The sequence below is a fragment of the Poecilia reticulata genome, linkage group LG10, assembly GCF_000633615.1.
Source record: "Poecilia reticulata strain Guanapo linkage group LG10, Guppy_female_1.0+MT, whole genome shotgun sequence".
Lineage (NCBI taxonomy): Eukaryota > Metazoa > Chordata > Actinopteri > Cyprinodontiformes > Poeciliidae > Poecilia > Poecilia reticulata.
In genome coordinates this window covers 30,436,743-30,463,815 of record NC_024340.1, presented here as the reverse complement: position 1 = coordinate 30,463,815, position 27,073 = coordinate 30,436,743, and the positions used below count along the sequence as shown (strand labels likewise).

Here is a 27,073-nt window from a genome sequence, read left to right as displayed (position 1 = left end):
TCAAATATTTGTAGATTTTCACCTGTAGCAGAAGCTACATGCCAGTGATCAGTCTGCAGCTCAGAATCACCTTCTGCAGAGATATTTTAGAGTTAAAAACGAAAAAACACAACATCTACTGTAATCTCTGTGAATTTACAAACATCTAGGCGGGTGGAAGCGGTCTCAGGTTTTTACTGCAATTAATAATTAAATATCTGAGGAGAAAACTCTGGAGCCCTAAGGAGGAGCATCAGCAGCAACATGAAAGCTAAGGGCTTGGATGACAAGGGAGGGCATGAGGGAAGATGAATCCAACATATTTTTTATCTTTTAACCTCAGTATGTCATGGAGCATGAAGAATCTGGGAATATTGGGATCCATGCCTTTGACACAAGGCATGAATATCTACATTACAGAAACACCATCAGCACTAGTAACAGCTTATAAAACAACATTAAATTTATTTTTTTACGTAATTAATGACTGTAACAGAAGAGATTATTAAGGAAGGGTTTTGTCACAAGATCCAGAAACTTTTCAAACCATTTTAGCAAAATTTACAGAAGAATACATCTAAAGAGTTTAAGTGTTTTTAAAGCAACAGTTATTGATCTAAGGGTAATTAACAAGAGGGTAATCTTATTAATAATAATAAAAATGAGTGGATGGATAGTAATATTAGGGCTGCACAGTGGCGCAGCTGGTAGAGCTGTTGCCTTGCAGCAAGAAGGTTCTAGGTTCGATTCCCGGCCCCAGTCTTTCTGCATGGAGTCTCCATGTTCTCCCTGTGCATGGTGGGTTTTCTCCAGGTACTCTGGTTTCCCTCCACAGTCCAAAAACATGACTGTCAGGTTAATTGCCCTGCAACAGACTGGCGACCTGTCCAGGTGACCCCGCCTCTCACCAGGTACGTTAACTGGAGAGGCACCAGCAACCCTCCCGAACCCCTGAGGGACAAGGGTGTAAGAAAATGGATGGATGGATAGTAATATTGATTTTTCATATGAAACATTAAATGCTTACAGTTATCTAAATCATATATGTGAACTTAATTCCAGCATCTTTATTGTAAGACTTGACATTAATGAAATACATTTATTGCTCTGATATCACATAATGATGAAAAAAATCCAGGTATCCAAATTATTAAGTATAATTCACACCCTGCAAACAAACCCCAATAGCTCTGCAGAGATTTATGAGATTGTTAAGAATAAAAATGTTGTGAATGGATAAATATAGCAGAGCAGTTTGAAACAATAGCTGGAGAAGTTAGATTTTCCCTCAGTAAGCTGAGCACATTAGTCATTGTATCACAGTGTGAACCGCACAAAGTAACAAACCAGTTAAGTCAATGAAGGGATTATGAATATCGATACTGATGTAGCACATTTATGACCTCTCCTCAAAGGGAGCACTTCCCCTCTCTGTTCAGCAATAAAACACTGGTTATCAGTGGTGGGAAGTAACGAAGTACAAGTACGTCGTTACTGTACTTAAGTACAATTTTCGTGTATCTGTACTTTACTTAAGTAGATTTAATAATGGCTACTTTCTACTTTTACTCCACTACATTTTACAGTAAGTATCTGTACTTTCTACTTCACTACATTTCTACAAAACTGTCGCGTTACTCGTTACATCCAAGTCGCATTGTGTTTTTTTTTTCCGTTAAAATGTGAAGTTCAGGGACTTAAGGTGGCGCCGTAAAATCCAAGCAATAACGTGACTTAGTGTCTGTCGTCACCCATCGGCTCCACCTTTACTCGCACGCGGAGCTCCAAGACATGCGCAGTGGTTTCCTCTGAGCGTCAGTAATATAATAGCGCTGCATAAGTCATAAGATATGGCGACATGTAAAATCAGCAGCGCTTCGCTTTCACAGACGGTGGGACTTCGTCCAATTTTTAAYGTCACTTGGAAGGAAAGCTTAAAGAAAGGTAAGCTCCGTGGACGTGATGCTAGCAAAGCTAGCTGTATTGACTGAGACACATGTTGCATCTGCATGACTGACATGTCGCAGATATGGGACAACGCTGTGACCAAAGTGCAATATTGTAATATGACATTCATGGACGATCCGATTCTTCTGGACGGATCTTGACCAAGTCCTATAGTGCTAAAGCCTCACTGAGAGCYGTTCTTTGTTCTTGTAATGCTCTGTGTACACTGCAGTAGCTATTTTATTTCATTAAAATATCTTTATATTTAATTGGCGAATAAATAAAACAAGAATGTAGGAACGCAGAGCATGCTCATTGCTCTTTGGTCACCTGTCATGGTGGCAGACGTTGCAGCAGGAGGGAGGATGAGAACAGTCACGGTGCTCCTCCTGCTTGGTTACTTGTTGCTTATTGGGCCTTGGACAGTGTTCATAGTTGAGCGTTGTTAATTGCTATGTTTAATGGTGCAGACAATTATTATTTCTGACATTAGCAATATGGGCAACCGCCCAGGGTGTTAGTTCTTTAGGGATGGCAGGAGACCTGTGTATTGTGGCACAGAGATGAAAGCAAAACAGAATGAAGAAGAGTTTGAATTGATACTGGTTAAATTTATTTCAGCTCTAAGTATTTAATATCTAGGTGGGAAAGTGAATCTTTCAGATCAATTTGAGAAGCAGTTTTGATAGGTGCACTTAATTTTATTGTCATGTAGCACCGGGTGCTGGTTTTGATTTGGTCTTGGGTTCGGTGGTATAGACTACAACTCTGCTATGAGGCTCCTTGGTTCCATGTCCTCCTCTGCCAGTTGGATTTCTTTCAAAATAAATGTGTGGCAAAAAAGTGAAGTTCATGTTATGTTAGGACAGGAGACGAGATGTTTCCATCCCTGAAATTATGATGCATAGAATCACATATCTAAGTCTAACCTATGTTACAGAGTAAACTCAATAAAAACAAGCTTTATCTGTGGCATATGATCATATGATCAATACACTTAATGATATTAGTGTTTAGGCAATGCATTAGCAAGTACTTTTACTTTTAATACTTAAGTATTTTTAAAAACCAGTACTTTTTTACTTTTACTTAAGTAAAATGTTAATGTGGTACTTTGACTTTTACTTGAGTACATTTTTGTCTGTGTATTTGTACTTTTACTTAAGTAAATTTTTTGAGTACTTTCTCCACCACTGCTGGTTATATAGGATCTCTCCAACATCGCTATATTTCTCTTTATACAACGGTGTCACATTTCCTCTGCCTCCAAGCTGGGTGAATACTTATATATCCGCTCAGGCAGAAAGCCACAGTGGAAGGATTAAGGGCTTGGATGACAAGGGAGGGCATGAGGGAAGATGAATCTGTAACAGGTTTATTGCTGTGGTCAAGATTCCAAAGGTTACCAAGGAGTCAGCTTTGACATATGCTATAAAAACAGCAAAAAAAGAAAAACGCTTTCTTGTAAGAAATAATGCCCCAAGGAGGGAGAGTATCTTATCCTCCTGACCGAGATAAAAGCGTTTCCTGTTTCACCACATAGGACAGTTTTAGTTCTTGTAGAACAAAGGCTTTGTGGACCAATCTCTCCTTTACATTCCATGTTCTGGAAACTTCTTCTCTTTTTATACAAATTTGGTTCAAAAACTTCACTAAAACAATCCTGTTTGAACTTCAGAGATGCCGTTTTAATGTAAACTCAGGTGGACATAAACGGGGCCTTGTTCTGCGAAGCGTTTGATCACAAACACTGGGATGATGCACGGCTTCCTGTCAAATAGAAAAGCAACAACAATTTTTTTTTATTATTAGAGGATGTACTGATGCATTGTCTGCATATCTGACTGAAGGCTTGGTCAGATAAACTCCTCTGAATCCTATCTCGACATCTGCAATTGCTGCAGAACAGCAAGGAGGAGGAATGCCATCTCCATTCACTCCCAGCGGCACGTCAATCATTTGTTCCATTTGACCGGAAGACAATTGTTCAATGCCAAAGCAGATAATATTCCCCCACCTAAATCTGAAATTCAGTGCCTCTGGCACAAAAAGATATACTGGTTGCATGAACTCATGTGACAGGTAGAACTGCACCTCGTCACCGAGTCCTCAAAAACTCTCAGCTGCAGCTGAATGTGTGTGGCTTTTTGTTGATTCTTCCAAATAAACAGATTTGAAACAGTCGACTGGGTTCTGATGGTGAAAAATTGGAGTCTGTTTATGAATTGATACGAAAACTGTACCAACAATACCCTGCAAGGCAATTTATACCTCGTTTTGTTATGTTGCAACCACAAACTTCAATCCATCATCTGTAAATAGAATCAGCTCAACGGCGAACTAAAGAGGGGCGTTACGACGGAGAACCAGGGCCATTGTAGATCATTTCTGCCAAAAAGCTCAGAAACTGGGAGCCTGATATTCTCAAAGTCATAAATTTGCTTAAAAAAACATATATTATTCTATAATATATGCTTTATCTAAACTAGTATATTTTCAGACATCGGAAAATCTGATTTTAAAAAACACCCTTTGAAAATGATCCAGCTGTGCATCTCATAAATTTACAATGTAAACTTTTGAGGATTTCTGTCTTTTTTTACTTGGCTTTAATATTCTTTATATATTTCTGACTTTTTATTGTCAGGAAATGTCTTATTTTTAACATATTTTTTATTTTTAATCATAGAAAAATGTAATTTTATAATGAGAGTGTAATTTTGTTTTTCTATTTTCCACAACAAATTTATCTCTGCATTCAACACACCAAAAACACAAAAGCTGCTCTAAATTAAATCTTACTCATTGTCCAGTAGGATACTTCAACACAGTAACATTAAGTGGTTGCAATCATTCTGCTAAAGGACACAGTGATTATATTCAGTCCTATTTTCTAATATTTTGGCATCAGTCAATGTTCTCCTTGAGCCAACAGTGGAAAAAACAAACAAACATTGAATTTGTAAATCTAACGAACCCAACCAGTGACTGTCGCAGCGCCGCTACAATTATGAAAAAATACAATGACTACTGATTGTTACTGGTAACCCAACATGACCCTGTTAGAATTAATCATAGAAGATCATGGCAACTGTGGAGGAGATGCAGAACTCCACAGCTCAGGTGGGATCGTCTCTCCACAGGATAACTATTAGCCGTTCTTTATTAAATTTGGTCTTAATGGACGACTGGAAAGGAGAAAATATCCCTGAAAGAAGCCAAAAGAAGTCCCTCTGTAAGCTGTATCAGGGAGACATACCATGTGGAAAAGGTTGGGTAGAGGGGTGAATGCCATGTGTTCCACACTTTTCAGAAATTGCAAGTGTGAAGAATGTTTAAGGGTGTACATACTTTTGTATAAGGTGCTAAATCTGATAGAAGTGCTGAAGAAAAAGGACCCTGATGTGCGTCCATGACTGAGACTAAAGCAAAACTCTGCTTCACACTCATTTAAAGTTTTGGGAGGAAACAGGTCAACCTTCGGATTTTTTTCTTTTAAAGCTGTTTTAATAGCTGTCAGATTCTTGGAGGCAAATACGTTTCCTGAAACTTTCCCATGCGTGCAGTGCAACCAAATTTAAACTTCTGCCAAACGTCACAGCTGCTGTAATCTCCTCTGAGCCTTACCTATGCAGTAGCAGAGAATGATGGAGAGCACTACGGCCACGGCCACGGCGATCAGGGCAGTGCATTTCCAGGAACAGTGTTTAGGTGACTTCTTGAACTTGAAAGCCCCCCTGGACAGAGTGTTTCTGGGCAAAGGGCGTGCAGGCGTGGAGTAAACGGTTCCTGTTGCCATGGTGTAACCGGGAGCTGTGGCGCCAAAGAACGGTGTGGTTCCCGTCCCCGTTTTAAATAGAAAGTGCCTGAAACAAAAATGAAAATGAAGATTATAATCTTATGAATTTAAAAGCTGGCTGCTCTCTAGCATTAACTCAAATCCTAATAGCTTAAATGAGTTACGAATCAGTTTAAGCTGCTAAAATCTTAATAAAAGTGATTAACTCGAACATATTTAACACCACTCAAAGACTCCAACACGAGCAACTCTGCAGGAGGATCTCAGCTTTAATCTAATATCCAATCTTATCCTGACACTGAGAAAGGTGGACCAAAAGTACCTCATAAAAACAATAATCTCACTTTTGCCCTTTTACAACCGGGCCTTTGCTAATAGCCCATTATACCTGGGGTAATTAACAGGGTTTAATCAAATACACCACAGAGTGATCGTCTTATTAACTTTTAAACCCCACGTGAAAAGCTCTTAAGTAAATGAATTAAGTCTTGTTGCCACACTTGCCACTACTTAGAGATTAATACCCAAATGCCTTCCGGCTTATGGGGACAGCCAGGGAAATTGAACAAATTGACCACGGTTTGCAGACATTATACCAGACTGCAGCTGTATTATTATACTGCTTTTTATTTAACCAAATTCTAAACAAACGTACGATTTCACACTTGTTTTTGTGTATTGTTTTTTTTTTTTTTATATCTGAAATAATTAGAAGCTCCAAACAAAAGGTTTAAATGAACGCCACGCTGTTCTTTTGCAGGTAATCAAATTGCTTATGTGAGTTTAAAGGAGAGAAACAGTGAAACAGAATTTATCATTAGTGCAAAATGCAGTACTCCAAAAGTAAGAGCTAGAAAACAAAAGAACTGGCATGTCTTTTTTTAGTATAAAACCCCCTAAAATATAATCATGAATGGATTGTTTTAGGTTATTTTATTATTCAGGAGAGGCTGCTCTGCATGAACACTTCACATGCTCTCTTGCACACATTCCACCTAAGGGTGCCTCTCTGGCTCCATCACGGTTCTGCCTGTTCAACTGGAACACTTTGGGCTGGAGCTCAACGTTGTCCTTCAAAATGTAGAGAGGTCACAAGTTTCAGAATCTACTTAAATAATCATATATAGTTCATACATGGTATTTACATTTACACTGAATAAAAATACATTTAACTTTTTTTTCTTTCTCTGCCATTAAACAGAATATACCTGATGTTTTGTGTGATCCAAATAATCCAATTTTTTTCTCTTTTTTTTACACTGCTTGTTATCCAGCATCACAAGTTAACATAAAGTTTCTTAGCTTTTGGTTGGAATTTGTTTTTTAAACTTGGGTCAAACATTTTGTTTGCAGTAACTTTAGCCCATTCTTCCAGACACACATTTCTGTCTTACACACCTTTTCAACTCTAATCACTTATTTTGTCAGATGTTTACAAGATGTTCTTATCAAACCATACTAAAGTCCGTCCTGCAGAAAAGTACCCACAAAACATGATGCTGCCACTGTCGTACTACACAGTTAGGGAGTGTTTAATTTAAATTTCTATTATAACAATGATTATTACGAGCGCATTCTATACAGATTACAGGACCTGTCTCAAAAAATACTCAAAATGACCTGGGACATTTTTGCAAACTGTATTGTGGATTTTTATCTTGTATTTGGAGATGTGGCTTCTTCCTCAATGACCGGCTTTTCAGCCCATGTTGGTGCAGGACTAGTTACACTGATGACACTTTGACCAGCTTCAGCCAGCACTTTAATGCAGTATTTTGCTTTTGTTCTTGTTCATTTTGTACCATGTCTATTTTCTGAAATCTGTGACTGCTGCACATCCACGTCTTGTTTATACTTGTGGAGTAAGCAGTGTGTTTGGGGTGAAATTTTACAAAACGTAAACAGATGTGCCTCCATTTAAATCCAGTGTTTTACAGTGGTGGTGTTATGTATTTCCCAGGAACATAGTACAATCAATTAACTCTGTTACATTGAGTTTTATAAAAAAGCTGAATATATATCAAACATGAATAAACAGAAATTTGACTTCGCAATTTGATGCCTTGAAATTGGTGTCTGTCTCTTTAAGAAGCTTCTACTCTTTCAGATCTTATGCCTTCAGCACGTCACAACAATGCTTCTCATTATACCATTTACAACCGGAGCATTGGACTGAGAAATGGTCAGTATGTTCAGGTCAGCGGATGCACAGTTCCACCAGGTGTTTGCTAATTGTTGCTGCAGGCGCCTGAATGGCCGCCAGCGGAGATTCAAGGATTCGTCACACATGCAGGAAAAAAACCAAAGCAACCCTCAAGGTATATTTTTGATGAGTTAATAACATAAAACATATATAAAGGACAAAATAGAAAATTTCATTCTTTATATCCCCCTTTAAATGATCCAAGCAGACAAAGTCATGACATAAATATCTGGGCTTTTCTTAATTGGTCAAAGGCACAGAAAATGCAATACATCTGGTTTTAAAGTGTCAAAAGCTATTTTATTAAATTTTTTATTTATTTACTTTTCTGGGGTCAATCAAGCGTATTTAATACTAATTAGCTGAGACTATAAGTTGACTCAAATTGGATGTTGGTGACAAAACAAAAGTTTTTTGGTTGTTTTTTTAGGACAGTTTAATGAAAAAACACAAAGATCTTTTTTGAAGAAAAAGCAGGAGCGAATTCAACTATATTTTCATATAAAAACCTAGTTAGGCCAATGAACATGATGTTCTGAAAGTTCTGAAACTTGCTTTGCTCCACTAACATCTTCATTTTTCTGTACTTCTAAAATTCTCACATAACATTTCTCCTCACTTTGGTGGGTTTTATGTCGGTGCAGATCCCGAGAGAAGAGGTTGCCAGGGTAACTGAAAATTCAAACTTACCAATATACTGATAAAGCCTGTTTGCTCATCAATTATTTGTGCAGTATCTGTGAAGTATCTATGTAATCTTTGTAAAGGCTGCGATTCTTCCCTAAAAAGCTTGAAATCTGGCAAACTGAGTGGAAAGTCTAAGGCAGAAAGCTGAAATTTTGTGTAGTTCCACTTAATAATTAGAAGTACTCTGAATGTTCCTAAAGTGCTCTGTTTCTGTCATCAAAACACTTCAGTGCAAAAGGATTTTCTTTCTAAAGTTTCCCACGTCGAGTGGAGTGTGCTGTTTTTACGTGCTCTCCATGAGACGATGCTCACATTTCGGTGCTGCAGCTGATATTTCAGCCGCTGTTTGTCTCCTGTGAGGTTCCCTCTGAGGTAAAATCTGTTCTGATCAATTCCTGACTAAAAGAACAAATGTCAGATGAGCTCTTCGACGCCCCTGACTGACGCGTGCCGTTATGATCAGACAGGGATTCCATTTAAAGGTTACGATGCCACATAGACGGAATGACAATGCGGCCGCAATCTGCAACCAGGAAAAAGTTCTGATTACTCATTCTAGAACAATCCGTGCTGTAGCTGCAGCGGCAGACTCCGTAATATGGAGTTCGGCATGAATTGAGGTCAAAACTTGCACAACGTTGGCGGCGGCAGACGTGCAGTCAGACACACAGGCAAATAGACCCTGCTGTCTGGGGAGTTAAGTGTAAGTAGATGCAATCTGATGAGCTCGACAGACTCGTGGATTCGTGCACACGTGTGCAAGAAGAAACTGTACTCTATCTAAGGAAGGTGAATACCTAATGCATTCTGGGTAGATAGTGTGGAAACAGTGTTGCCTGCAAACAGATGCAGTGAAATCTGTGCACAATCTTATTTAAGCAATGCTATGAATATATTATTCTCTTATGGCCTTCAATTCTAAAGCAGCTGAACTTGAGAAACAGAAAAAAACACCATAATACCATAAAGAAATATTACTTATAGGGTGCCTTAAAATATTCATACCAGTTAAAAAAGTTAACTTTTTCTATGTTGCTGCCACAAACGTCATTGTATTTTATTGGAATTTCAGATAATAGACCCACAAACAGGTTTTGAAGCTGAAAATCCCATGTTTGTGGTTTAAATATGATAAAATAGGCAACAGTTCAGAAGGTTTCAACTGGCACTACAAGGTACTACAGCTGCACCAGACATGTAAAAAGTTGCATTCAGAAAATATGCACTGCTGAAAATGACTACTGGGTGTTCATACCAGGACACCAGTGAATGAGTGAAAATCTTTATGCTCCAGCATCTGAGACAAATTCCTTTTTTGGACATTTATTACACTTGACATTTAAAGTAATTCCCATGTTGGTGGCTTTCATGTTACCCCTCTGTCTTTTCTTTCTAAAATGCAGACTGAAGGGGTCTAAAGATAAACTCCTGTTGGACATGATTAACAAACAGCAGACTAGTGTAAATGTCTTCTGCTATAGACACTGGATGACCGGCTGTAATTGATTCCAGTCAGTGTGATGCAACATGGCACATTACTATGCTAATCCTGCCAGTGGTGTGTTGTGAGCGCAAGAGAGAGAGAAGGAAGAGAGACAATGAGGAGAGTGTGAGGCTGAGAATGAATGCCTGAGTGTCGGTGAGATGGCGGCGTGTTGGTGTGCACGCCTGTCTGTCCCATTGAGGAGCCTGAAACACAAAGGCGGCAGCCGGCCTGCTCTCCTCTGCACTCACAACATTGCTTGTCATCATGATGACATTTAAAAACATGCTCAAAGAGGACAAAAGACTAAACACGGAGTGGGTGGATGTGTCCATGGCTAAGCTCCAGCTGTAGGGGCGAGAGAGCACATAAGAAACAATGAGGATGGAGCGCTTCAGAATGTGTAATCTGCATGTTCACCAGCGCTCCGAGTTAGCCCCAGAAATCCAAGGTGAGAGCTGGAATAATCAGGTTGCTTTAAATATGGCCTCAAAAAAATGACCACAGATGTAATTTGACATTGCAGTGACTTGTTTTCACACTCGCTGTCGCAGTGGTCTCCTCATCAAAGCACCACCTGCCCTGTTGACAGGGGGTCTGCTAGCAGGTGCTACGATGCTGCTGCTAGCTCTGCACCATCAGGTTGTTCTTCAGTGTCATCCTGCCCAAGGAAAGCAGCGGGGGGCAACCCTGGATCGCTGCTGCAGGGGGCTCGGATTATTTGCAGGTGGGGTTTTATCATTTTTAATAACTCTGATTGTGTTTGACAGAACAACAGTTTAGCTGCTGTGCACATACTGTAATTGGGCGTATCATTATGACCACCTCCCTAAACTACCCGAATCCATTGATGCATGCAAGAGTGCTTGATTGTGTTATAAAAATGGAGCAAACCCAACCTGAATAAACAGATTGATTTATTGCATGTGATGCACCTAACAGTCTTGGTTTTCACATCTATTCCTTCTTTCCCCCACATGCTCATATAAAAGTGCTTATATAAAAGTTTACAGGTTTAACTGGAAAATAGCTTCTGGGATCCTGGTTCTACAAATGCTGAGAAGCTTTATTGCAGCAGACCCAGAATGCAGGACATCTGAGTGGTTTCTCATCTTCCTGCTGCAGACCAGTTGGTCTGTGCAGCTTGCAGTCTACGTGAATACTGCAATGCAACGCAACATTTTCTACTGTTTTACATTTTCAGACTCAGTACCATTTCTCTCCATTGCTGTAAAATGTCTGACTGAAGAGATCATGTTGAAAATAAGCAACTTTTGTCACCTGAGAGGAGATAAAATGGAGGAAAAATATAATTATTTTAAATATTTGTCATTGTTATTAGGCTCTCCTTATAAATAGTTTTTAGATATGTTATTAATTAAGCTGCAAGCACTTTCATAAATCATTAATGAGAATGTATAATACATTGTTAAAAGGCAATAAAGAGTCAAACATTATCAATTTATTTCCAAATAGAGAGCCAAATCTGTTTACCTGTATATTTCATCTGGAATTAAACCAACCATTTCAGACTGACTTGTTACCCTGACATAGGTAGCTTTGCAATTTTACAATTTTGATAATTGTAGCTTTTTTTATAATGCAGTGATAAAGTACAGTATTAAAGGCTAAAGAATAATATTTATAAATGCTAATGCATGCTCAGAAATTATTAACTGAGCAACTCCTAAATGAACAGATTTAGTCCATTTGGTGAGAAATTAGTCAGTTTTGTCTCACCCTCAATTAATGTATTATAAAAACTGATTCATAAAGTGGTTTCAAATTAATTAAAAATATAAATATCAACTATTTACTAGCCCTTGACAAGGGGAACTTTATTATTCAGTGATGAATTTTATTTATAACAATGGACATACTTTATGGATGCAGCAAATGATCAGATTTTTGGGGCCCAAATTTGAAGAAGCAAAAAAAGTTTTAAAAATGGGAGATTTGTTGCTCTATTTGCTCCATACATGTGAATGCACGGACTCCACTAAACCCCTGAACGTGTCCTGGGGAATCTGATGCCAAGATGTCCGCCACAGATCCTCTAATCCTGTGAGCTGGGGGCTTGGGCCTCCATGGGTCGGACTTGTTTGTCCAGCACATCCCACAGATGCTCCACTGGATCGATAAAGTCCACCTTCGTCCTCTGCTCTGTGGTTCAGTCCTGGTGCTCACTTCCCTTTGGTTTGTGCTCTTGACTGCAGACAGTGGCGAGCACGTACTGGACAACAAGCTACAAAGTACAATGTATTTCAACATGTTCATTCTTCCGACTTCTTGTGGTAGTCTGACCTCTGCAGACTGAATATGCTCCACAACAACCACAGTTGTGGAGACGCTCTGCCTCGATCCTCTTCCCATCAGGATCTGGCTCCTTCTCATTCTCGCTCAAATCTTTACAGTTGCCTGTTTTTCCTGCTTCACAACCAAGAACTTTTTCTACAACACTCTCACTTGCTGCCTAATGGAATCCACCCACTAACATTTGCCAGCATGTATCTATCAGTGTTCATAATGTTATGCATCATGAATATTTTTAGTCAAACTTGGGAGTCTAATTCTAGCACAATTATGCCTTGGAGTAATTTTTAGAGACAGCTGTGGTGGGGACTACTCCACTATAATGTGCAATAACTGTTTATATGAACAATTATTTATATTACCCCACACTGAGTTTTAAACATCGTTATACTGCTTCAAATTGTAGCTAAATAATTTAGATCTGTAGACGATATGCAGCATCAACAGCAGCAGTAACAGTTTCTAAAGATACTAAAATAAATAGAAAATGCCACAGAACTCTGAAAATGGCGGAGACGTGTTTGCTTGGCACTAAAGATTTTGGCAAAAATAAATAAGAAGGCAAACACATACAAAAAAAACTACATCTTGAGGATTACTACTTTGTCTACTCTACCATCCACATTGGCCGTTAACCAGCAAACACTTTGAGCTCCTCTCAGCTCCAGAGGGCCAGTTGGCTGGTATCTCACACATGACTAATCAGTCCTGGTGCAATCATGACACAGTGAGTGGACATACACTGCAGAAAAAAAAAAGTTCAATTTCCCTCCTCTTATGTGGAGCGTGACTGAGTCATGATTTACATGTGCGTACCACACACTTATGTCCACACATACGCACAGACACAGAGCAAATCCCACGTACTTGAATTACCACTCCCATTCATTCTCACCCCCGAGAACAATCCCAGCACATTCTCCATCAGGAAAATGAACTGTCTGTGGGACACAGTGGCGTGCGATGATTTTAGAGCTGAGACATAATTTCATTTCACCGAAGGACTCCTTTGACACGTGAATCCAATGAGGATTGACAGTACATTTATAGCGGCAGCGTGCGGCTCACAAGGCCTTCAAGAACTGATTCTGAAATATCATAACGACGGCCATATTTGAATCTCATTGAATTTAGGAGCAGAAAACGTTGAAGTGGGCTCCAAAGGACATTCAAATGTAGCAGCAGATGCACACCTTAATTTATTCAGTGAAGCACATAGACTCTGGAGCTTCTCTCTTACAAGATAATGGCATTAAAAATACGAATTTCACTCCCACTCGTATAAACTATTTAAAAACAAAGGATTAAGTATTGCTGGAGAGTAATTGCCCCGTATGTGCATTGGTCTCTAGGGAGACAGACAAAGGCATGGCACTTCATTATACAAAGAAATTCAATGGAATATCTAATTGAAAACATCACAAAAAACTATTTCGGTGAAGCTGAGTGGTGAGTAAGAGAAACCTGCAGGGTGAATTAAAAGTGCTCCTTCCTTTTTTACATCTGAATGTCTCCTCAGTGGTTGGCAATATCAAACCGAATCACTGCTCAGCCTAATGTTACTTCTCAGACTCACTGGTTTCAAAATAAAAAGAATAAAACTTAATTTAGATTCACTTCATGGAATTATACTAAGTTCATATCAGAAAGTAGGGCTGCAGATTGCCATATGTAGACACAATCATATTTCTCATTAAAGTAACACTATCCAGTTCCTCTCAGAATGGGATTAAGTGTAGATCATGCTTTTTGCTCTTTTTTTTAAGCCTCTGATATGAAAATAAGTGCTTTATTTTCTTCCTGATGGGTTCATGTTTCAGACTTTTACAAAGGAAGTAGTTCTTCAGTTCACCGTTTGGTTGACCAAACCATCACCTTTCAATTATTTGTATACCATCTTGAGAAATCTGCAAAGAATCTGTAAATAAATAACTAAAAAATATGACATAAATGATTTATCACCTCAACTGGCTGTTAGCTGCTAACTGTTAGCTTATCAGAGTTAAATTTAAGCACCATTTCGAACTTTTAAGGAATCTAGACTTGAACTTCTCAAGTTTAAAATTCAAAATACTTTGTCTTGAACTGGATATTATATTGAACACATTTGTCTATTATGCACAATATTGCCTTCACAATGGACTGCTTGGATACAGCGTGAGTTATTCAGTTTTGGCTGTATTCATGAATTAATGTTGCTCATGCAAATAATTCAAACCTGAAATAGATAAAACTACAGAGAGATTCGAGATGAAACTATGACCTGCTTAATGATTTTTATGATAAAGTTTCTGCCAGTTGTTACTGAATTAATATACTAAAAACACAAGATCCATATATGGTGTAATCTGTCTGTGATGTGTGGAGAATTAACCGTTTTACTGGATTAACAGATTTACATTCGATTTTGAGTAACTTTAGGAAACTTTCCTATTATTTCTGACAATTAAATCTATTGTGTTACAATCACCAATTTAAATAATTTATTTTACACATATAGAAGAGATTAAATTGCTTATATTGATGATTTCTTTTCTCACCGAGACATAAAAATTTAAATAGTAGCTCTCTTATCTTGATAACTTCATTGTCTAATAATCATTTTTGCATATTTAAACCAATTTTAACAAAACTGTGTACATTTTACTAACTGTGATGAGTCAGCACGCAATAATCATCATAATAAAATTTTGCACTGTGACATCCTTAATAGAGATTGTTTAAAACACAGCTTGAGATTCATTAAAGCTTTATTTGAGAACAAACTGTACAGATGAGTACACTTATTACAGAGTCTTTAAAACATGGCTGGAGATTGATGAAAAGAACAAGAAGTTTTGCTAAAAAGCTACTTTCTCACTCTTATGAACCTGACATTGTCTCCAGTAGTAACCTGCCTGGATCACTAAATCCCTATCAGATGCATGTGTGGAAGTCGGTGTTTGTTTTGTTCAACTTCTCCTGAAACGTTGGGTGTACCTCTAGAGAGAAAATAAGCCACATTTATGTTAGAAGCTGCCTGGCAGCAAGATCAGTGACTTTATCAATCACCATAAAATAATGATCAGTGGTTAAACAGTGCAGAATTTCTCACTCTTTCAAAGAACACTGAAAGCTAGCTGGTACCAAGTCAAATTAGCGCACTCGGGCTTTGAAGACCAACACTTCTAGGGGAGGTTACACACATATTTCATTACTGCTAATTGCTGTAAAAGTAGTTAAAGCTGTCAAATGAGTGTTTTATTTTCAAAGGGGTCGTCATATCACAGGAAATATATTAGGCAAGATCATAACATTGTGATTCATTCTTGACACTTTTTTAATCAAATCCCTTGTACAGAATAATTTACCGTGTGCACACATGAGCAGGTCTGCAGAGCTGCATGAGAAATAAAGTCTGTGTCACTCTTGGAGACCGAAATGAGATTCACCTCCCCAAGGTACCTGCAGCTATCCTCTACACACAGATGCTGTTGCCTGGACTTTGCTGGCCCAAACCCCCTGAGGGCAGCCTAATGAGTACATTCTTGAGCTTCTGTTTACATTTCCCAACCCGGTGGTTTTCATGACATCTGTAATTATGTTCTGAACCGGGTCTTCCCTTTTGGCCCTGTTGGTTCGCAGCAGCCCTCGGTTCCCACCCACTGACAAGCACTTGATTTAGAGTCCACCATGGTGATAGTGATTTATGCCTCGGCTGATGATAGGTGTGTACATATTGTTTTGTCGATACGGCTAAGACAGCTCAAGGTCACCGGACGGTTAGTATTCAATTACAGCGTCTTCCTGAAAAAGCAAAACTGTCACCACACATCCCAGCTGATTCCATCAGATCTTAAGAAGTTGAGACTTTGTGCTGCTCAAGTCAAAGTTTACAATCATGAAAGGGAGCGCACCCCTTGGCAGGAAACATCGGGCTGGATTCCATCTAGTCGAGGCTATTTCTTAGTCAGAGCGCCATGCTCCGCACTTCATTAGCCAAGATATTTTAAGCTTGCTGATTAGGAGAGATATATCTAATATTTCAGGAGAAATAACTTGTCTGAGACACTAAATAGAATCTTGCACAGCAGATTGTGGTATAAGACAAAATCCGCTTACCTAGATTCTCGTTAAGCTATAGACTCTTTGATTTCGACTGGCAAGCTCTCTGCTGTTGCCATACTTCACACTAATCATGAACTCTCCTTCTCACTGTGAGCTGGTCTTATGTCTAGTAATCAGCCCTTAAGTGCAGGTGATTACAAAAAGCAGAAAAATCAGTGAACACTGTGGCCATTAATCAAACGCAGCAGGAGCTATAATATGCCATGCCCAATTTGTGGTGTAATAGTTTAACTTGATGAGAACTGCTCCTTAAAATTGGCTTAAAAATAAGCCATCCCTAAATATTTTAAATCCCAAAGTGATTTATCATTTCAATGCCTCCTCCAGTTTGGAGAAGTGACACTAAAACATTAATAAAATCATCAGCTATAAAGGATGGGCGTTGCTTTTTGTGCGTTCCACAACCCACCAGCTGAAAGCCTCCTTCCCTTTTAATAGAATTTGAGCCTATTTGCCACAAACTAATGGAAAGGCTTTTAATACAAGAACTGTGAGGTAGTGCTGCGTAGTTTCTGAGATTGGTTTTATTGTTCATGTTCATAAAACCTAGCAAAAGCTGCCAGCTTAAAAGAGGCTAAAGGAGTCATTATTCTAGTTATATGTTATTTACTACAAATTGAGTCCAGTGGTCAAAACACAAACCATTGCAGATCTGCTAAAAGCCTCTTTCCTTTTTTGCTGTCATTTACAGAGGTTTGCAAAAGTACTTTTACCTACCTAAACTTCTTTATGTCACAGTCACAAACTGCAAACTGAGAAAGAAGAATTCAGTCACATTCAGACAGAAAATGTTTTCCAGTGATGCTCTTTGGTTCAATTTAAAGTTCTTCAGAGGTTTGTAACTGTTATTTTAATAGTTCAAACCACACATATACCTTAATATACATTAATAAACACAGTGGAAATTGTCTTTGCACAAGCTCTACAGTATTAATTGTCTTCAGTCTTGGGGATACAACTAATTAGTGCCATTGAAAATGAGCAGTGCTCCGGGATTGGCTGCTTTGCAAATGGCAGCCAATAGTGTGTCAAGAAGCTTTGTGTTCAGGGATTTCAGCTTCCCAAGCTGATTTCTTCCTAATCTTATAGACATGGGTAAATCTGCAAATAGGCAAATTTTTTGCAATTGATTTTAAATTACAGAAAAATCCACGTAGTGGTGAATCCACAAATACTGAACTGCAAATATAGGCAGAGGTCCGCTGTAGCCTCACATCTTTTGGGTTTTAGTGTTTTTTGCTCATCCTACTTTGTAAAACATCTCAAACTTCATCATATTTGATAGAAAACAAGTCTTGCAACAAATTCTTCATTGAGGTTTGGTCTGAACTTTGACTAGGCTATGTTTAGGGTAATTCCTAAAGTTCTGTCCTAGTCTCTAGTCTTTTACAAACAGGTTTCTCTTAGAACACTGAACTATATTTAAATGATTTACCATCAATCATTGTCCTGCCTGCTTCCTTGTCCATACCGAGAAAAAGCAATGATGCTGCCACCACCATGTTTAACCATTCAGAAGGGGTGATCAGTTTAATGTGCAGAGCTAATTTTCCTTCAAACAAAGCATTTTTATTAAGTAAAAAAAGTTTATTTTTAATCTCATCTGAGCACACTTCCTGTGAACCATCAATCTTAAAAGTCAGACTTGTGGTGAGCCAAGGACCTCAGAGCTGTTGTCAGCCTCTTGGCTGCAGTTCCTTCCACTAGATGTATTTACACTCTCACCCATTAGCTGACTTCTGAAGAGAATAGGTAGTACTGCATGTTATTTAAGGGCATCAAAGGGAACAAATGCACACAACAGTTTTAAGATTTTTTTAACCACCTATAACTCTCCTTCCACGTCTAGGAAGTCTGCCTACCTTTTAAAATCCAAAGAAAATACTTTGATGATTGAAGTTGTAACGAGACGGATGTTCATTCTTATTCCTGATTGCACTTTCCACATTTAGCCGTGTCTGAGATTGACTCAAATGCTGCAAAACTGTCCATGCATGCTACTTTTAGAAGTCCAAAAAGATGAGCATAAATCATGAATGACTTATTTACAGCAGCTTTTTTTCTGCTTTGACTCAGAGAGAGAGAGAGAGAGAGAGAGACATGAAATATATCTGATAAACTGGGAGCCCTGGCTGTACATTATGAGCTGTCACAGGGTGAAAACTACAGAGAAGAGTTTATGAATGCTGAAACAGAAAACAACTACGCTAAATGATGCTATAAAGAAGGTTTGATGTTAAAAGATGCTTTGCTATGAACTGAGGAGTTGTCAAGCAAAAAACTTAGACAAAATTAAGGAAAGCATCTTAAAACTTACTTTTTCACATTAGGCCTTGTAAAAAAAAATCGAATCAAATTAAACAAGTGAAATGTGTTTATATTGAACACAATTGCACTGACTGTTGTATTTTGCTGCTATAATTGAGGTTATTGGGTTAAATGTCTTCTGATGAGTGAAAGGAGCAAGACATGAACAGAAGTTTTTCATAGATATTTCAAATCATTATGAGAATGATCCTGCTAATTCCTTCTATTATAAATGACCAACATCATCTGTCTGAGAATGTGTTGCACCCACATTTCTTAAATTTAAAAAATAAAAAGCACAATGACTACAAAGAGGGCGCTGTCTATCAGGAACATGATGTTCAGTGCATTTTCTTCCAGGACTTTAAGGCTTGATTGTTACTTTGAATAATTTCAGATGACAAAAGCAAACTGTCGGTTCAGTCACGACTCATCATTAAAACTATTAGAAATATAAGAAATTATCTTGTGTTTCAGAAACACATCAAACATCCTGCTGGTTAGAGATTTGAAGCATCTAAAGTGAGCCAGACTATAAAATTAGAGTAAAGCAGTAAAACAAAGTTATAAGTGAGTCTTTTTCTCCCAAAGGGTTTAATTAAAATCCTATAAGATTTGATAGGATGGGTTTTGGGGGCACTGACTGGAACCGAGTTGGGAGAAAAGACATTTATTACGCTTAAAGCTCGCTTCAGCTCATCTGTTGGGCATCATTCTGCTTCCTGAATCAGTGAATTTGACATCAGATTGTGCTGGTGGTCGCTGCGGGTCACCCACCTGCTCTCCAGGGCCACATTGCTGCCCAGCACCCAGCTGTCCTGCAGCTGGACGCATTCCGCCGTGCTCTGCAAGTCAGCCGCCAGGCCGGCTGTGGGTGGTGGACTCGGGCTCCGCTGGTTGGCCAGTGAGCTGCGGCTCAGGGAGGTGATGGACGGGTGCTGCTTATGTGGGGGCGGGGCAGGTGGGATGGGAGGCGGGGCCTGTTGACTAGTCAGATTGTCACCTGGACAGATACATGAGAGAGCGACAAGAGAATATCAGTTAACATATTCTTTAGGTAAATCAAAAGTGAAAGAAAAGCGGTGCGCTTGCTTTGATTGAATATGCTAAGAGAGCTGAGAAACAGCAGATGGTTGAGGTGTGCATACCTTCTATACACTACATGACGGGCTTATGGCAACTTAACAGACCAAGAAAAGCAAATATAACCAAGAGCAAGACATAAAAATGAGATGCAACCACCGCAAAAAAAAGGCTGTTTTTATGAAGACACACATAATAATTGTCACAAAACACCACGTGGCTGAGAGTTGGGTTCTCTTAAACAGAAGGTCACTTAGAGAGGCAGCTGTTCCTTTATGGGCGCTTAACGCAATGCTTCACGTTTGATTACAGCCAGAGAAGACTCTCAAATAACTAATGACCAGAACATCCATTAGGGCTCTGAAAGAACAGGTTTTCCAATTTCACACAAAGCTGTGTAATTGGCCCCCAGAATGGCATGTGGTGATTATCTATCCATCTTCCCTGTTTAAAAGGTAAAAACCCACAGTGCTGACAATTCTGATTTGCTCCAATGAGCCCCAAATGGGTATCATCTTTCCTGCCTTACAGAGGCTTGGAGAATATTGAGAAAGCCCGGAGCTGTGCCGTTTTAAGGAGCTTCTGTTGTTTTTGCATTGACAGCCTGAATTTTTACAAAGCCGAAAGGAGTTTAGATTTACAGCAAATATGTACACTGAAGGTCAGCGCATGATTTAACCTTTGCTTCCGCAGGTGTGTGTCTGCGTCTGTGTGTGTGTCTGCAAAGACCAGAAATCCGCTCTGTGCTGCCAGCTGCACAGAGCGACTCACTGAAAGGACACAAGCCATTGTTTTGAATGGGGTCCTTTAATGGCCGTGCAGTTTGTGTCCTTGTGTGTATGCGTGTGTGTGTGTGTGTGTGTGTGAGTGCGCGCCTCGGCTTTTCAGAGTGCCCTTCTGTGCATGAAACGAGCTGTTCAGTGGAGGCAAATGAGCCGTTTGGTACCACACAGCTAGGAGGAAACATGAATGCCACTCGGAGCAAGGCAATCATTTCCTCTGCTTAGAGGGAAAAACCTTCAGGCTTCTGTACGGGCAACCAATTAGTACCAATATGGACTCCCTTCTAATGTTTAATATAGGAGGACATAGAAAACGTAGCATGAGGAGCAGTGGAGTAGAAATAGTTTCTGACAATTATACTGAGTAATTTACACTGTACCAGTATCGGGTAAAAAGGATTTTTAGACGGTGAACTGTTAAAATATTCAAACCTCCTGAAACGTTGTTTATTTTATCACATTGACAGAACAAACTTCTACAAGTTTTTTATGGAATTTTATAAAACATCCAGTGATGCAATCCTGAAAATATTCCCTGTTCTGACTGAGGAAAAGCATCCCCACAGCATGATGCTGCCAACTACATGTTTCACCACAGTATTCAGAGTAATATGCAATGTCTTTCTTCAAAAACGCAATTTAGGAGTGCTAAATTGCATGAACAAAAAAAAAAAAAGATTGCATGTGCAGAAGTGGTGCAGACTGCCTTCTTTAAATGAGGATTTTTTTACGTGATCCTGGCTGTTGTCATGGAGAGGATCAGAGAGCAGAGCGTCAATAAAAAAGAATGAAGTATAAAGTTATAATAAAATAATGACAATAATGCATTTCATTTAAATAAGCATACAGTAAAAACAGTAAAAACATTTAACATCAATCAAAACAAAGCTCTAGATCGCTGTATTTAACTGGTTTATTTAATCTGCTCCACACAGACAGATTTTACAAGCACAATTTGTGGAACATGCAGCAAAATAATCATTATCTGTGTCACACTCCTGCAGAGCATCAAAACATAACAGTTTGATGCCATAAAGTTATGATGTGCTGGAATTATTCCGTAATCCTGCACCTCAAATCGACATAGCTGCAGGATATTTTTAACCTATTTTTTCATTATTTTATGTTCTTCAATTGTTCCAAACATTTGACAAACAGTGTTTTCTGTTATTTTATCCATGTTTTCTGCTTGTCACAATGACCACAAACATGTCTGCGCATTTTGGGTGGCAGGTCATTACATTAACATAAACTCCTCCCAGTATTTTGAACTTTCTGATGATCTGCATATGTTTTGCATATGCTGACACATGATGCATGTTGCTTAAAGATCAGGTTTGCAAATGCTAGTGAGTTTGCAGTTGATCTTGTATGTGCTAATCTTTTGTAGATCAGCCCCGTAGCATTTTTCGTATCAGACAAAAAGTTTTGGTCTCATTTTGGAAAAATCTAAAACAGAGTGTCTTAAGTTACAGTGACTTTCTTCTTTCCACTGTTTCATAAAGGAGAACTGGACTGCAACGCTAATAATTGCCCTTTTGGCAGATTCTTCCACCTGAGCGCACATCCCTGCATCTCCTCCACAGGCACCATAGTTTCTGTGACCCTGCCCAGTCTATTGGTTTAGCTGGATGTCCATGTCTGTGAGGATTTCAGAGGTTGGGAAGTTGTTTTATCAGTTCTGTCTGAACTGCCTCCTGTGTTCCTTTACCTCCCAAGATGCTTGTTTGTTCAATAATGTTCTCTCTTAAACCTCTGAGGTCTTCACAAAACATCCTGGATTTAAATTATTCACAACCGAACTATGTTTATTAATCAGGAGACTTCCAAAAGCAACTGGTTGCTTTGAATTTTTCAGGGGAAAAAGGAAATTCCATACATTTTACATACCTGTGAAAAACCTGAAGACAATGCATACATGTTCTTCTATATAAACTGCTTTGTCTGGGTCTACAAAATAAAATCCCAACAAAATAAGAAAGTTTCCAGTGGTTAAGATTTATTTTGCACAGCACCACATGTATATTCTTCCTTGCAGACCCAGGGATGAATAGATTGCTAGACAGAAACGAGAGTAACAAGAATCCACAGCTCTAGTGCAGAAGGCCAATCAAAGATTAATTACGTCCTGACTGCAATTACACGGCAGCAGCATGGGGCCATAAATTCCATAAAAGCAAAATCATCAGAAGCAAATGAAGGTTGTTATTTTTCCCTCCTTTTTGTGAACTGTGATTAGAGTTTTATCAAACCCAATCAAACATGATCCCTTCAGCACCCCACGCCACCGTGTTCAAAGCCAACGCTGATATCTAAATTAAGCATGAATTACCAGAGATCAGTTGCAGTGCTGGCATTTGAAAAATATAAGAGTGCCATGACTTGGTGATAAGGAATACAAGACATCCACTCAGCTCCTGGGTGAGATGGGAGTCCTATTAGAGAAATGCTTAGTAGGCTGATGGAAATGGAAGTTATCTACCAACTCTGGCTGCTTTTACTTTTTCCTCCAGGCCGAATGGAGCCTGCAGCACCCATGGGCTCAGCTTCACTTCCAGCTGCAACATTTTTCGTACATCAGTAAGCAATAGAGATGGAAAATTGAACTGTGTGGTAGAAACCGGTTAAAGAAAATCAAGAAAATTAAGGTAAGGGTGGATACTGACATTCAGAAAGAGTTTTGTTATGAGAAAAATATGCACCTCCCATTCAAAATTCAATTAAAATTCTTTTCTTTATGAAACTCTGGTATTTATTTTTTTTCTTTTCACACCAACATATTCAATAAAAAGTCCCTGAAAACAGCCTACCTTCCCATAAGCCATTACAAATAAAGATACATGGCAGATATTGAACAAAACTGTATCCATTCATCTCAGTGTTTACATATCGATCTCAGCATCTTGATTGCCCTTGTTTCGTCTGCTGTGGCCCCAGGAGCCTGGAAATGCAGCGCAGCCAAGCCTCGGAGCCACAACAAAAAAACAGAGTTTGCATCACAGGTGCATTATGTTTGATGGGAATAGAGCGTGAAGGCTTTCACTGTGAGACACTTTACGATGAACTGAGATGCTAAAATTCTTGAACTGTTGCATGAAATGAGCTGTTTTGTTGCTGAGGACACACACTGAAAACAAGGTTCTAAACACACAATAAACCTTCCAAAGAGTGGGATGTGACATGCAGTAAATCTGAGCCTTTAATCTCACTATAAGGTTGAAGGAGTGTGACTTCTCAGAAAGTGCTGCATGCACAGATACGCAAAGCAACACTAAAAACGCTAATCTTTCTCTTTAACTTATCCTTGGTATACTGTAAAAAACATAGTTTCTAGTGCAAATGTCATAGTATCCCCGAAATCAGACTAAACCAATTTACAGGTATCTTTTCAGCAAACATACAGGAGCTTGTTTTAAGTAAACAATTCCTAAGTATTGATTTAAAAAAATAGTAGTTTCACTGGCAGATTTTTTCATTGATAACACTTTTTCCCCATCAAATGAAAATGTTAAATGGTACAGATCCCATTATAACTGTAATAATTTACAGTTTTAAAAATTATTGGCCAATCTTGGTCAAGTTTGCACAAACAAGGAACCTGAAGGTGGTTTTGAAACACGCAGCGTATCGACACAACACATAAATATGTAAACTTTAGAGGAACTAAAATAAGTATAAAAGATTATATACAAACATTCTTGGTAGGAGGCGGATCATATTTTAGGTTTTCTCTTTGAATGTTTGTGAAATCATACTCATTCCTGCTTTGAATCCGGAGAAAAAGCTTTAAGAATATAAAAAGATGGCTTCATTTTGGGCTAAATGCACCAGAACATAACTTATCATCCTGCACATCAGAACCTCCGGCTTTAAGATCTGACTGAGCAGCAAGTTTTGCCCTTTTAAGCTTTTAAATGTAAATCGTTACTCCTCATGGAGTTTCAGTAATACATTATGCAAACATTCTGTGGCTTTAAGGATTATATCGTTCATATACATTCATACTTCACATGTCTAGTTTAATATCACAATCAACATTTTAATTGCATATTCATGTTCTGCCCTTCAACTATTCATCTGTTTAATTCAGGCCTTTTGCCTATATGGTGGACACATTTCTTTTAAAGGTACGGGTCGTAACACCATGTATTTCGTTCATGTACTCAATTTCCCTGCACACAGTAGGTGACAGCCTGTCTGAGTGATGTCAGGCGCCATGGTTTCTGGTCTCCAATTTAAGGTGTAGGTTTGGATCCAATTTCTGACAAACAGTTTTCTACTCAGCACAGGGTCTCGCTATGATGAAAACCTGTAAGTGAGAAGCTCAATGTGATTCCAGGTAACTCAAAGGGAAAATGTGGCACTAGCAGTGCTCATTCTCTGTGTACTTCACTGCAAGAGTTGGATGTCTGAAAGCCACTGGGGCAGACCATGATAAATATGGGCTTTTGCCACTTTAATTCACACTACCCACTGGCAAGCATACATTACGTTTGACTGTCCTTTTTAAGAAATAGGCACACAAAAAATGAGTCTTTTAGGAAAGCTTGGCATTGTTTTCCATCAAGACTGAGAGAATAAGCTGGCCCTTAATGTGCAAACTGGAAGGCAGATGAAACAGCTGTGAGGTTTATTGAGCTTCGCTTTGAAATCAGATCAAGACGGATGCCTCCTTTGCATAATTCCTCAACGTCAGCTTGTCATCATCTCCATCAGTAACATACTTTAAAAAGGACCTTTGTGATTAATACTGCATGCCAAGACTGAAATGACAGACTCATTCCCGGCTTAATGATGCTTCCCCGTCTTATCAAAGCTGTTGCTTTATGAAGCATCTGAAATTTTTTCATTAACAGCACCTAGAAATTAACTTTGTTTTAGTACTCTGATTTTAGATGTACGAGATCTTAGTACAGATTTTTGACACTGGTGTTAATGGAAAAATGCACTTGATAGTAGAATTGTCAGAAAATACAATTTACCTCACGTGGGTTAGTTTTTCATTAGATCTAGTGCCTCAGTCTCACGTCACTGTGTTAGAGGCTGATGCTGTTCTAAAGCTGGCTCCTCAATGCTCCATATGTCTTTAGCACTTGTTGCCATATTTGGTGCAGATATTTTTAAGGGGAAATTAGATTTGCACAATGCTGGCTGCTTTGAAAATATCTTTTTTCGATTACAAAATTGACAAGCCTTGAAGGCTGCGCATAATGTTCCAACACAGAGTCAGGACACAATTAAAAGCCGTTTTGCACTCACTAAAGCTTGGCAGGCTTCGTGAAAGTCTTTTCATATTCATTGTGTAAGTACTGCAAAAAGGTCTTGTGCCATTTTACTCTCCATTAAGAGACTGATGCAACTGCTAATGGAATTGAAAGGGCATTTGCTTTGACTAGATTGCCCTTCACCAATAGGAAAATTGCTGTATGTGTGGATCAGAAGAATTCAATCAAAACAGATCACAGAACCTAGAGACGCCACTGCTTTTCAATTACACCTCACAGTATTTACATTTTACAGGAAAATACCAAAAATGTCCACGAAATTATCCAGCACCTCTATCCTTACAAGCTGAAATTGAAAAATATCTAAATATTGAGGGAAATCTAAACCAGCCTTTTATTTTAAATGCACATTCCAATATCCATCCATTGCTTATACCCATTTATCTATGCAGGGCCACAAGGTGCTGGGTCCCATTTCCAGCAGTCATGAGAAACCAGGTCACCAGTTCACAAAGACAACCATGCACACGCGTATTCATAAAGACAGCTTAGAGAGATTAATTTACCTAATAATCATGTATTTGTGGGAGGAAGCTGGAGTAGCTGGAGAGAACTTGGGCATGCAAATGCAAACTCCCTGCAGAAACAACCCAGGTTCTTCTTGCTGCATGGCATCAGTGCTTCCCATTGCTCCACTGTAAAGTCATATTCTAATAAATGCTGTTCAGTGTCCATATATTAAATGCATGTTTTAAATCTGGTGATTCAAAATCTAAGCTCTGCATTAAAAGGACCAGAATCAGCATTCTGTTTTTATGCTCCTTTAATCTGGAATAAACTTGCAGGAAACTGCAAAACTGCTGAAACACCAAGTTCCTTTAAATCAAAGGTAAAAACCTTTGAGCTGGCTTTGATTCATGATAACTGAAGCATTGATCAATGTGTCTAATGTATATTTACTTAGTGATTTTTATGATGGCTTTTGACAGAATGTATTTTTTGTTAGCGTTTAATAATTGGTTACTGTATTATACTGGTTTCAAGTAAAATATAAAAATCTGCTGAAAATTACCTCAGCTGTCAATAGAAAGCTGTGAGGTGTCATTTATTAGAAGTGATTGAAAACTATTTGCTAAGTTTATCAATAACTGCATTATA

At 38.7% G+C, this 27,073-nt stretch overlaps 1 protein-coding gene across 6 annotated transcripts in view; it reads right to left on the bottom strand.

The window, feature by feature from the left end:
* LOC103471835 (teneurin-3) overlaps positions 1 to 27,073 on the bottom strand; it is a 190,344-nt gene that overhangs the window by 93,410 nt on the left and 69,861 nt on the right. For all 6 annotated transcript variants that reach the window (XM_008421052.2, XM_008421055.2, XM_008421051.2 and 3 more), the window contains exons 4-5: positions 19,603 to 19,828; positions 5,554 to 5,792 (exon numbers count right to left, since the gene is read on the bottom strand). In XM_008421052.2, the coding sequence (XP_008419274.1) occupies positions 5,554 to 5,792; positions 19,603 to 19,828 (465 nt within the window). The remainder of the gene's footprint in view (positions 1 to 5,553; positions 5,793 to 19,602; positions 19,829 to 27,073) is intronic.